The following is a 13241-nucleotide window of genomic DNA, read 5'->3' as shown; positions in this document are numbered from 1 at the left end:
GAGACATTCCTCACGTTTGTTATTATTTTAAGTTCTATCCTCGTGTCCTCTCACCACTTTGTTATCAAATATGTTTAAAAATATTGTTGCTTGTAAACTCCTGTAAGGTCGCAGAATTGACATTTGTCAAATCTGCAGTTGGAAACTAGTCACGAAATATTCAATTGTGCTTCAGCAACAAGAATAAACGAGTCAAATATATGTCAGATCCTGTAAAAAAAAATACTTGATAACCCAAATCCTTCCAGAATCTAATTTAACACACTATGAAATATTGATGTAAATTCAAAAACGTGAAAACTCTGAATACATACAACTGCTGGGACGTAAATGAACTCGTTTCAGAAACTCATTAAGGACACATTGGATAACTAAATTTAATAAGCTTTAAATACGTTATAAGCATATTTTATAGACGCTGAAATGAGATGTGATAATTTGGATTGAAAGAATTGGATAGATTTTATCAATGGATATATTCCAAGCTATCAATTCCAAAAAAATCAAAAAAATTAAAACTATCCTTCGCAAAAAACCTGAGCTTGTAAATAAGAGGCGTGATGGAGAGCTCCCGTTACATGTGGCGTCTGAGAAAGGATGGACAGATATTGCAGAACTTCTCCTCAAGTCCCACGCAGATGTTGACGCGGAGGACACTAACGGTTGGACACCATTACATACAGCATGTCACTACAATCATTACGACACCATGTTACTGCTTCTGGATCACGGCGCTGACCCCACGCACAGATGCAATTTAGGGGACACAGTCCTCCACGCTGCTGCGCGAAATGGAAATGTGGAGATTTTACAACGATTAGTGAATTATAACATAGATCTGAACGCCACTAATTTTGACGGTTGGACTGCTCTCCATCGTGCTGCTTATTCGAATAAAGAGGATGCCGTTATGTTTTTAATTATTGAAGGCGTCGATGTGGATATTTTAAGCCTGAGTGGTAAATCGGCATTTGATTTAGCCTTGAGCTTACGTCATGATAACTTAGCAGAAATTATAAATAGTTACGGACACCGACAAAAATTAAGTTTAGAAAGACAAAGGAAGTTGGAGGAAGAAACTGAAGTGACGTTACGGTTGAGTGAAGCAACGTTTTCTGATCACAACACTAACCAAAGTAATGGCAATTTTAAGAAATTTATTGCAACTCACAAAACAAAACTCGCATCCTTATTTCAGAAACCTATTTCGACGCCCAACAAAGACGTCATGACATCCGACACTACGACGTCCAACAGCGACGTCATGACAACCGACACTACGGCAGAAACAAGCCATAGCAGCGTCGCTGAACAGTTAGTTCAATGCAAAACTCTCCTGAACAGAAAAAAGGAAAATCTTCTAGAATATAAAAATACTCTTAAAACAAAACTTTTCAAAAACAGAAGTGATACAGAAACAGAGAATGAGACTGAGATTAGAAACGAGGCTGCTTCTTCTGATGCGAATACTGAAGATGAGAAAGCTGACGAAAATGAAAACAAAGAGTTGGACGATATGGAAGAAGATGAAAATGAATGCCCGGTGTGTTTTGAAGTACCATTACCTCCCATCCAGATATACCAATGTACGAATGGACATCTGTATTGTGGGAGATGTAAACAAATGCCGAACATGCAGAAATGTCCTTTTTGTGGAGTTTGCATCTCAGGATTGAATAACAGGAACAGATTCGCTGAAGAAACAATTAAAAAATTGTATAGTAAAAAAGACAGTTGATTAAAGGTTTGTGTGACCAAGGTTAATAGATAATATCTTTTTCTGCTCTTTCAAATTCACTTTGTATAACGGGGGGGGGGGGGGGGGGGGAGTTCTAGTTAAATGAAGTAATAGACCCCCTACAAATTTTGCGGAAAAAACTTCGCGGGCAATATTTTTCCATTTATGCATTTTTTTTCGCGAATACAATGAAACAAGTCAATTTTGCCTTTCTTATTAATTTGGTAGGGACAATGACAGGGGCCAAGGGAACCTGGGGACGAGGATGACATTTTAAGGTGCGAGATATTAAAGATAGGAGTGTGTGAAAAATCTTTCTCGAAAACTTCCGTGTTTCTTTTGATTTGTTCCAAAATATAATAGGAGAGTAAATCTAGTAGGAGAATCGAATTCAGATATGGAGCAGGTCAGGTGGAGAAGGTAAAGTTGCGCTTTATCGATAGCTGCAAATTTATGTCATCAAGCATCGACAAACTATCAAGCAACCTGACTGACGGAAGTCTTCGATGGTTCATCAAGGAAGAAGATATTTTCAAATTAATGAGGCGCAAGAGAATGTTTCCCTATGAATATATGGAAGGTTAAACTACCTTCCAAAGACTCCTTCCATAGCAAATTGTGTCTCACATCTCTGACAATGACTATGGGCATGCACAGCAAGTCTGAAATGACCTACCAGAGACAACTACCTGGACAACTGTAACCTAGATCCTGCGCATTTTTACACAGCTCTTGGACAAGCATGGAAGGCGCACTCAAGTATACTGGAATAGGCCTGGAACTTGCTTCTCATGTTCGAAAACAAGTACATAGGTGAACAGTATAATCCAACAGAGAAGTCTTCGTAACTTCAGTACCCTAATGCTATACACTAAATTGTATGACTGGTCTATGTGTTAACACCTTCCAACACATGGATTTAAATGGCTCTTCAATGATTTTAATGCTAAGCATATTAAAAAGCGAGCCAAAAAGAAATCGCACGGCTACATTCCAGAGGCATTATCCTGACAAGCTCCACGAGATGCACAATGAGCCACTGTTTCTCCTGGAACGAATAGTGATCATCAACGTAGTGAGGCTAGTACCAAACCTGAAGAACAAACGCAATATAAGGTCACTCCACCACACACTAGGGCGCGACCTAGTCTTAAAGAAAGTACAAAGCGTTATCCAATTTTGAATAGAGCCTTTGGTTAAAGCTTTACATTGATCTTAACACAAGGTTGGGGACAGTAGCTAAGGACGAGTTTGAGAAGGACATTTTCAAGGTCATGAACTGCTTAGTGTTCGGCAAGACCATGTAAAATATTTAAAACCACCGTAATATGAAGATCGTGAACAGCCGGGAGAAGTACCTCAAGCTAGTGGTAAAGCCTAACTTTAAGGGTGGTATTTGGTTCTCTAAGAACCTTATGGGCGTAGAGATAGTCAAGACGGAGATCAAGATGGTGAAGTCAGTGTATCTAGGGCAGGCAATCTTGGAGCTGAGCATGCTGACCTTGTACGAGTTTCACTATGACTACATGCAACCGAAATATGGTGGCAAGTTACAGCTCTACTATACTGACACGGACAGGGGGCTATTATTTAATCCAAAACTCTGTTGGACGCACATTCGATAGTTTAAAAGCCTCAAAAAAACGAACTACTAGCTTCTTAATAAATGTATTGCAAATCCGAAATTGTTACCTTGGATAAAACACAAAAATATTATACCATACAATATTTAAATTGTTTCTAAGCTGGAAATAATGATAAGAGACAATCTGTTGGACGAACACGATAATATTTTGTAAAAAGTAAAATGTGATTTCTTTCTTAGATTTTATCGAAATTTAAAGAATACAAGTGAAAATCTGATTAATAAAAGAAACCTTATCATGTAGACAGACTTTTCACCTATTTCACCTTCACCTGTACAAGGACATCGCCGAAAATGCTGAAAAGAGATTTGACACAAGCGCATATAGCAAGGACGATGCTAGACCGTTTCAGATCGGTAAGAAAAAGAAGATCCGAGACCTTATGAAGAATAAATTAGGCGGGAATATTATGACTGAATTTTTGGCCCTCAGAGCAAAGCTCTATTCATACAACAGTCTCACTGAGAAAAGTGAAGATCAAAAATCGAAGGGAGCGAAAAAATGCGTGACGGAGGAGTCTATCACCTTCAACTACTATAAGCTATGGTTAGATAAATGCATAGATGTATACGCAAGTTAGGTTCTCTTTCAAAACAAAAAACACGAAGTCTTCACATGCGAACAGAGACGATGATATGCGGTTGGTGCAAGGGGATCAGGTAGCTAGATTAGCAAGGGGTAATAATGGTCAAAGATAGGCTTTGATCTCAATGAGGTGGACGTCCACCCCTACCAAACACGAAAATTCAAAGTGTGACCCCACCACACCTTAAAAAAATGATACTACTATTGAGAAACGTATGCATATCCTCATTCTCACATGGCTTGCCTTAGGGTATGTTATTTGAAGTATGGTAAGCTTATAAGAAAGAAGACATTACTGAATTTTTGATGAAGTGGATACACCTGCAAAAACTATCAGCGAAGCCCTGAAGATCCGCAAAAGTTAGTCAAAAAACCCCAGGTATTAAAGTAGGCTCTGCGCACGGATAAGGCGAATCCGTCGTCAAAGAACTGCACAGAAGGATTCATAGACAAATCAGCTGACGAGGTTGTTGAAAATACGTATGCCAAAAATGTTTAACGAGAGCTGCATGATAATGGTGAAAAGACAGCCAAAGCAGTCTCCGCGCACGTGGGCGGTATATATGCGAACGTCGTGTCAAACTTCATAGACCTGGATTTAGTGAAACCTTGACTAAGGATATATAGGAGGATCCAACCATTAAAGAGTCTATGGCGGACTTAGGTGTTCTCGCCTACCTAACTGTTGGAGAATTCCAAGCACCTCTGATGGTAGAAGATCACACCTTAAATTACAGCAAGATGTCCTGGTCAACAGCGTAAGGCGCTAGCGACATTAAAATGGTAGTGCCTCAAAACGATGAAGGACAGGTCTATAAATGAGTTATAATAAACAAGTGATCAGCAAAACTAGTAAAGTAAACGGAGAGAGTAGCGTACCGCCAAAAGTTAGCGGCACTGATAAAGAAAAGAAAAGAAGAAATGTAACGGAACAAAGGCAATGTAGAGTCTCAGTACTACCCTCTACTGTGAACATCACAGTCTAGCATTATGATTCCGGGTACGGCGTATCTCTATACTGGAGGAGGACTCTAGTCGTAGTTGCGATAGGTGTTTGTTGGCATATTTGCAGCAAGGACACCTCAGCGCAGCCCAAAGACGCTGAGAGTAGCGTAGCGCTTGTCAAACTACCAACAGGAAGTCAGCAGGCTGCGTGCTCTTAGCCTTAAGTGAGTTTCACCATGGCATAAGAGGGCGAAACGTTCTCATATTTACCCTCATAAGACACATGTGTTCTAAAGAGTGTCAGAATATCGTAGAATCTGCGAGACTGGTCAGCTATACTATCGTCATCGCTCTGGCAGCGAAAAAAGCACTAGGCATCAGCTAACCTATTACTGGATATGTTACTGGAGCAATCTTATTCGACGCCTATGCAATCAAACAAGGTTGGTATAAACGTTCCTTGATGCCTAAATAAATATGACATATATAGGTGTAATGGGTTTAGGGGTAGCGATAAATGCATTAGTGTTCAGTGGACCAAACTTTTGTTCAGTCGACTATCTAACCATGGGGTCGAAGAGCGTGAAAGACATGATATGGTTGTCGTACAACTATAAGCAGCACAAACGAGTGGTTTAAGGCTAGGCAGTTCAAACCCAACTGTTCGAGAAGGAAAGAAAAGACAACGTAAGTTAGGCGAGGCCTTCGATGAACTTGAGGGAAGTATGCGACAATACTACATAGCTACGAAGAACAAGGCTCCAAAGCTATCAAGCTTTTACCACCCTTGTGAAACGAGTAGAACGGTGAAATCACGTTCATCATAGGATTTTTGGGCCTTTTAGGATACACCGCGTATAAGTATACATAGTGTCTGCAGCAGGGTCGCAGACTGGCGCTAGTGAAGACATGGTTTTGTCATGTAATAAAGAAATGACAAAACCAGAATCACATACGATATCTGAGCAAAAAGCAAAGCAACTGAGCAACCTCTACTACCAGCCTGGGCATCTTTGGACTGAGCGAAAGGCTATTAAGTTGCTAGCTGTGGACATCTCACGAAAGAAAGTCACTCACTGGCTACCTCGACCGCTAGCCTGGCTTCGACATATTCGCGGGTCAAAAAAGATTGATTACCCTCATTTCAAGATAACCAAGTCTAACGAGATGCATCAATTCAACTTGTTGTATATGCCGCACAATACGCTGTATAGAAATACATCAAGTATATACTGACAGGCATCAATGTTGCATCAATATACAATGTAGCAAGAACCTTCAGAACGAAGAAGGCTCCAGACGTCGCAGAGATGATAAGGACGTCGCAGGATATCTATAAAGTTACTCCTCTGTGCTACCCTAAGGTTTTCCAATGTGATAACGGATCTTAGTTCAAGTAAGATGCCACAAAACGCCTAGAAGGCAAGGCTGTGCAAATGAAGCGAATGACAACTAAGTATTATCATACCTTTACAGCATTTGTAAGTTGTTTAATAACATCCTTGAGGTAAAACTCTTCATCTAAGGTATAGGGATGCACAGCAGTTACTCCCTGACAAGGATAATACAACATGGGTAAAATACCTGTAATCTACGGTGAAGAGTTAAAGACATGAAGCCTTTAACTGGTATCCAGATGAGCAACCCTTATCAGGAGATGGTCTCTACCTCTACCTGCTACAACCTCGGGAAGAGAATTGGGATTAGAAAAGACGTGCAACGGACGCCTTTCGGAGTAAGACACCGCATAGACTCAATCGTATCATTGCAGAACCGTATCCTATAAGAGTCGTATGCTATACTACCGCGTAGTTTCATATAAAAAAAATTTATACTTATTCCTGAGGATATTGAACTACCTTCTGGGCACGTGAAAGAGTGGTGAGAGGAATTTTGTTATCCGCGAGGACCACAAACTCAAGCGAAAGCACGTTCAATAGAACCTAGTCTTCGAGTGCAGGAACAACCAGATCGTACAAGTCATCTCTAGTAAGGTCTATAAGTGGGAATGGCATCTATACTTCTTTACGAGACCCTCTTCTTCAAATCTGTTGAAGGCATTTATGCTGTTGGGGTTGTCCACGATGACTATCTCGCGTGGAAATTTTTCCCTAATCCATCGTCGCTTGGTGGAAATAGCACGTGTTTGGATAAGTTCGCAGTAGTATGGTAGACGATGCTTTTCTTGTGTCATATGGTTGCTTTACATCACAATCGTTTTGTCATTGCGAAGGTTTTAAAGATGTAAAACATATTTCTTACCCAACTGGTTGTTATCGTTAATAAGTGTAGCAACCCACCTATCTCTAGCATCGAGGTCAACAGGGAGTGCCTTAACCTCAATAAAGTCGAGATTGAATTCTAGCTCCACAACATGCCTATCATTTTCTTCAATAGCCTGCTGCTGCGCACCGTTTAGTTGGCGAAGCTGGTGAACCTCGTCTTGCAGTTTTTCCACACTTTTTCCAGCAAGCCACTTTGTAAGTGTTACAGCCTTAGTTTTTCTAGATCTACACGTCCAATGTGACGTCCAATGTGGAAGACATCGTGGGGGTAAGCATGTTTTGGTCGTTGACGGGCGGGGGTGTAAACCTCTCCTTGTATACCCTGTGTTGCTACAGTTTCTTCATATCTTGGAAACTTCGCCTTATATTACGAATACCCAGATATCTCCCTAGGTTTGCACGTTTAAACAGGGGCTGTGAGCCCTTAGCGTACAAAATTTCAATAGTTCTAGATAAAGCGTTAAAAGGACAGTGACATTTATTCAAGGCCCCAACTAGGATACCCCGTCTTGGAGGCTAACTACGTATGGGTGAGCAAACGCTTCGCCACGTCTTCGTCCCCACCTCATCAAAGTGAAGGTCACAATCATGATCATCATCACCCCAGCTACTATCCATAAAAGTATCAACATTGTCAGCTTAGTCTTTAGCATATTTCGATCCAGTAATAGTGGGTGTAGTACTCTTCTGTTATAAAGGTCCAATTGGTAGAGTCGAAGCGAATTTTTTTTCCGTACACGGTAGGCAGTATCATTGACCGTGGGCAGTATCATTTTAACCGTTGGCAGTATCTATTAATTTTTTCAATATTTTTCGGAAACCGGTCCTTTGACATGCTCAAGTGTTTGTATTGCAAATGCCCGTGGAAACTTTTGACTTGACCGAAAACAAAGAGAAATACAGAATATGAGTGTGGAATAACTTATTCGAAGCGAAAGTAGCTGGTAAGTACCATTAATCTTTATATACTAAGATAGATGCTTGTTTCTCAAAGATTATATAAGTTTTATTTTGATCGAGTTTTTCTCACTGTGATTACTTACAACATGTCAGAAGAGAATATTGATTTCAATGTTGGTGAGAGGTTTTTTCACACCATCGAATTCTACAGCATTTATACCAAGGTTGTTCTTATATGCGTAAAGACCCAAAATATAATCAACTTTTGAAACTTTGTTGTCTGTTTTAGCATCCAACGAGAAAACGAAAAGCAGCAAAATAAATGGCTTTCATTTGTTTTATCGCGAAACAGTGGTAAGTACAATCCCCTACTTTTGTGTCATGAGTCAACTCCGTATAAACAATGCTCACAGATTTTATCGAAACATTATTTCCTTCAGAACACCTTAATGAGTGAAGCGACTGTTGCGGATGATGCCCCGCCAGAACTGGCAGAGATGAGTAAAATTGGATCAGAAAGATGGAAGGCACTTGACGATGCTTCGAGAAAGGTGTGTCTGTGTTAAAAATAACACGTTCGTTTTAAGTTTTTTTTTTTAACTAATCACAAAATATACAATGTACAAGGCAAATATCATACAGTAAACGTTCAAATGTAGGAACACGTGAATAACAACCTCGTACTCAGAGTGAATAACAACCTCGTACTCAGATCTCTGTGACATATTATTTCAAATTATACACTAGATTAATTCAAATTTTACGTTTGATTCATCGTAGGAATGGAACAAGAAAGGGCAAAAGAAGCGAGAAGAAGATGACTGTGGTCAAACTGAGTCGTTGATTTGCGCAAAATGCAAGAAAACCTTCACGCGACAGAAGGAGTTCAACTATCACAGCAAGAATTGCGTACTATGTACTTGCGATATTTGTCAAAAGGAATTCAGCAACAAAATTTCTTTGAGAAAGCACAGGAAGATTCACGATAACATAATCACGTGCGCTCTATGTGAAAAGTCGTTCTCTTCACAACAAGCATTGAAGAGACATACCCATTCAGTACATGAAACACAAACTTATGCATGTGATGTTTGTACCAAAAAATTCTCGACTCATGGAAATCTGAAACGTCATGAGAAAATACATTCTAAGTAAAATTATTTGTTTACTGTTTACTGTCCTTTTTAATGGCTGGTCTCTTTACTTGCGGAGTTAAAAACTTTGTTTTAGAACCCATTGTTCGGCCGGCTTTTTTCGCAACGGGTTCGTTATTACTAACATTTTTAGTAAACGAATGACCTCGTTTCAAACTTGGTTCAACGTTGAACGGGTTCTTACGTTTCGTCATCCCTTTTTGAATAGCAACCTTGCTTCCGGAAATTGTGCTTCGTCTTTTAACAGCCTCTGGTTGAACTTTTATTTTCTTGCCAGTTCGACTTTTAGAATGAGTTTGGTTGGTAACTTTTTTACTGTAGTGAATATCACTTACGAATGTGTGGAATGCAGAACAGAGTGTCAAAAGATGTTAACATAACTATTAAAATCGTCAACTGATATTGAATAGCTTCTGCGCTTTATATTCATTATAAGGTTACTCAGAAGACAAAATGTAAACACTATGTTCGTCCGCTCTGCACTGCTAAACTACCATCTTGATTTGATTTTTTCGGCTATTTCGGCATGATACTGCCAACGGTTAAAATGATACTGCCCACGGTCAATGATACTGCCTACCGTGTACGGAAAAAAAATTTGCAGAGTCGAACGTGACTATCGCCACCCCGCTCAAATGCCCGCCAGCTCCCTGTGCCTTCTGACACGCATTATAGACCATGCTAGCGTTGTGGCATGTGTCGCTGTCCCAGAGAGAAGACAGCAATCCATCCGAGGGCACTGGCTTGTACGTCACCCACTTTTTTTCATCGATACAGTTATAGACATATAAACTTCCTTATAATGGTTAATTGCAGCACTCTCTAACTTTTAAGATGCTTAAGATGGATGTACAGGAAGGCATGTTTTGACTCCCGTAGTTGGGTCTTGATCTTTTCCAAATCCGCCATTATTTTCGTCTCTTCATCGATCAGCTCATGTCCTGTTTTTTAAGTTATGGCCAGTACAAGTAGTTTATCCAGGTTTCCGTCTGCGATGCAATCGTCAATGATGAAGAGCGTCTCTTCACCAGCTAGACCAGACGATAATTTTTCGATGATCTGTAATAGTTAGTCTTTTGGGTCTATCAGAAAGACGTAGTCGTCCTTCAAAAGGGAGGCTCGGTCAAGATACGTAGTGTTCCAGCGTAGGGTAAGGCAGAAAATCACAATGCTTAGGCGGAGATGGTGTAGTGGTAGCGCATTCGACTCGTACTTATAAGGTTTTAGGTTCGAATCCCCACTCCGGCGCACAAATGTATTGTTGTCGGCCCACTTGGTGCCATCTACTGACCACTAACCGGCTTATGTGACAGGCAAGCAATTTAGAGCAATACTATACGTATCTCTGGCGGTAATGTAACATAGTTACAGTCGGAGGGGAGGAAGAGCCAGCCATTAGGATAGAATCCCCAAGGACATAAAAACCTCCCGTTACTTACTTACATTGTGTCAAAGTGTTTTCTGCACTTATTCTCCAGCAATTCTAGTACATGTTTTCTCACAACTTGTCGGTCAAGATCGAAGTGTGAGAATGTTTTATAATATCCAACATTTATCTTTAGTGGAGGGCGCATTGTAGGTGTTTAGTATTCGATGCTATGAAATCTGTTGAAAAATGTTGAGCAGAGCATCAGACAACAGGTAAACGAGGCAGCTGGTATTATCCGTACCGTCTGCCTTCGTAGTGATTTGTGGGGTGATCCCGTCGCTTAGTTTTTTGAGTTTCTTTCTACTACCGTGAAGGGTGTTGTCATGCATGGTCGGGAAGTCAACAAACAAGCTTAGTTCTCGTTCACGAATTTTTCTTTCTTCATAGTATACCTCGACACCATCGCACTCTCATAGTTCACCTTATCAAATTCCAATGCAATGTTGGTGATATTATATGTAGCGTCAGTGAGTTTAGCGGGTGTAGAGCCTGGTGCAGGTGTACCAGCATCTTGCGGTGATGTGATTAGCATCTGATAGCATTAGCGTACGATACAGATTGAACTACGAACTACAGTCTATCGAGTAGTCTTGATTGGTAGAAAGTTAAGTCTCTCGTTAGCTCAAACATCTTTTCTTTATACCTTTTTACTACATTTTTCTCCTTGTCTGTACCAGTCAGATCACTAGCTTTAACCTGCAGGTCTCGAATCGTCTCATCCTCAGCGCTGATCCCCTCAAGGATCAGATCGTTCTCAAGTTCAAACTTGGGAAGCCAGAGGTCCATGTATGTAGCTAGGATGTCATAGTCAAAGATGCTCTGCACCTCGTTACCTACCAATGTTGCTCATTAGTGCCTGTCAGTTCAACGTTGAAAAGGAGCGTCAGATTGGCTGGAAGGATGATGTCATTCTAACCCATGTTGGGGACGTCTACGTACAAGTCTTTACCCTGGTTAATGGTAGATGGGACGTGACTCACCCTGACCTGTTGTCTCTTACCTTTCATCGTCATCATAGTATTGATCTCCTCATAAGGAGATAGGATTTTTCCGAATATGCGGTTGCTCGTGTTTGGTATAAGGTGTAGAAACGATACAATAAATGCCAATTAATCCATCGTATAGAACTGGTGATTTTACGCCAGAAGAAATATACCAGACATTGAGCAGCCTGATAAGCGGTAGGCTGGTACAAGCTTTACTCTAACTTCAGAAAAACAACGCATTCGGGAGGAGAAACGTATTAGGAAGCTGGGAATCACACCTCATGAGGAATTAAGGAGGTAAAAGATCGTCGATCTCTACAAACATCTCGAGGAAGAGCTGCGGCTCCAACATTAAGACACTATAACGACTTTGAGCTGTGAGGAGGACCGATGAACTCCGATTAATTAGTGCAATAAAGCGCGTCTTAAGCACAAGTCGCCCACAGGCTGTAGGATTCACAGACTACTCTACACCGAATAACAGTAATGCTATGGCCCAGAGACTTCTGAACCTTAAACACTTGAGGTCAGGATGCTCTTGTACAATAGTGAAATTGGAAAGGCTGAAGAAAATGTATGGAGACTGGAGGAAAAAAAGCGCCAGCCTGGAGTATTTCTCGAACAGCAGGCGGATCTGCAATCTACTTCTGGGTTACTGTCAAACCAGACTCAGAGCCAGCTTACCGCCATCAAGGAGACGCTTTTAAAGATGGTCGAAGGCGACAAGTCTCTTATTGAGAAGCTTAAGATCTTGTTCAAGCAGAAGGAAAACACTATTGCGTCGATTGTCACAGCCGTTGGGAAGCTGATCTTCACTATCGTGGTGAAAGTTATAGGGGGAAGCGTGGTTTTGCAGGCGATGCAAGAGCAACAGAAGGCGGTGGGAAGGGTTTTGTTAGCAAGCAGATGGAGAGAGTTGGGAATGTTTTTAAGTGTCCGACGGGGAGGGTGGGTCTGGCTTTCCGGAGATTATAGGAAGTATAGCCACCTTCTTCCTACGCAATGCTGCAGTAGCTCTTACTGTTGTTGTAGCTCTCACTGTATGTTATGTAAGAAAGAGGGACAAAAACTCTTAGAAGGGTCGCTTTATGGTGTGATACACATCTTGCTAACGCAGTCTGCTAACCTCTCCATACAATCGAATCGCTCTAACTACTCCCTACCGCTTATATTATACGTAACTGAGGATCGCGCCTACTCCTCCTGTGATAAGCGCGGCCTTGGTATCTTCATACGATAGCGTAAGGTGTCACTGTGTACTCCTGAATCTACTTTTGGTTCAGGCGTGAGCTTACGTAGCAATGCGTAAGCGCATTCTACCTTACCACGACCCTTCACATTCATGTTGACTTATATTCCAGGGTCTACCGTAGACGGTGCTATCAGAATGTTTTTGTTGTACTACACGATCTTCCCATTGCGGAGGTTTAAGTCAGACAGCAGCATGTACACGCTCGGCATTACCACAAAGTTGGTTATGTCTTTACCAACATCCTTCGCTCTCTCTACCATCGATTCAAAGTTTTGTAACAGGATTTGTCTCGCTGTGTAGTTATATGCTGCAGAACCTATC

At 41.0% G+C, this 13241-nt stretch overlaps 2 protein-coding genes across 2 annotated transcripts; both read left to right on the top strand.

Moving 5' to 3' along the window:
- The first annotated feature begins 268 nt into the window (after window positions 1–268).
- Window positions 269–1781, top strand: LOC130624369 (putative ankyrin repeat protein RF_0381). Its single transcript, XM_057439965.1, has one exon. The coding sequence runs from the start codon at window positions 470–472 to the stop codon at window positions 1736–1738; it is 1269 nt and encodes a 422-aa protein (XP_057295948.1). The 5' UTR covers window positions 269–469; the 3' UTR covers window positions 1739–1781.
- Window positions 1782–7999: 6218 nt separating this feature from the next.
- On the top strand, window positions 8000–9256 carry LOC130624109 (zinc finger protein 18-like). Its single transcript, XM_057439677.1, has 4 exons — window positions 8000–8143; window positions 8389–8453; window positions 8540–8650; window positions 8880–9256. Exons 3-4 carry the CDS (start codon window positions 8549–8551, stop codon window positions 9252–9254), a joined length of 477 nt encoding a protein of 158 aa, XP_057295660.1. The 5' UTR covers window positions 8000–8143; window positions 8389–8453; window positions 8540–8548; the 3' UTR covers window positions 9255–9256.
- The last annotated feature ends 3985 nt before the right edge of the window (window positions 9257–13241 follow it).

This window comes from Hydractinia symbiolongicarpus, chromosome 13 (assembly GCF_029227915.1).
Source record: "Hydractinia symbiolongicarpus strain clone_291-10 chromosome 13, HSymV2.1, whole genome shotgun sequence".
Taxonomy (NCBI): Eukaryota; Metazoa; Cnidaria; class Hydrozoa; order Anthoathecata; family Hydractiniidae; genus Hydractinia; species Hydractinia symbiolongicarpus.
Note: the sequence above shows the minus strand (reverse complement) of the source record. Positions and strands in the feature narration are given on the sequence as shown.

What these genes read in the sequence shown, in the direction of transcription:
- LOC130624369 (XM_057439965.1), top strand. Translation starts at nt 470, where the DNA reads ATGGATATATTCCAAGCTATCAATTCCAAAAAAATCAAAAAAATTAAA.
- LOC130624109 (XM_057439677.1), top strand. Translation starts at nt 8,549, where the DNA reads ATGAGTGAAGCGACTGTTGCGGATGATGCCCCGCCAGAACTGGCAGAG. An exon ending in TTGACGATGCTTCGAGAAAG is followed by an intron (nt 8,651 to 8,879) that starts GTGTGTCTGTGT and finishes GATTCATCGTAG; the next exon opens with GAATGGAACAAGAAAGGGCA.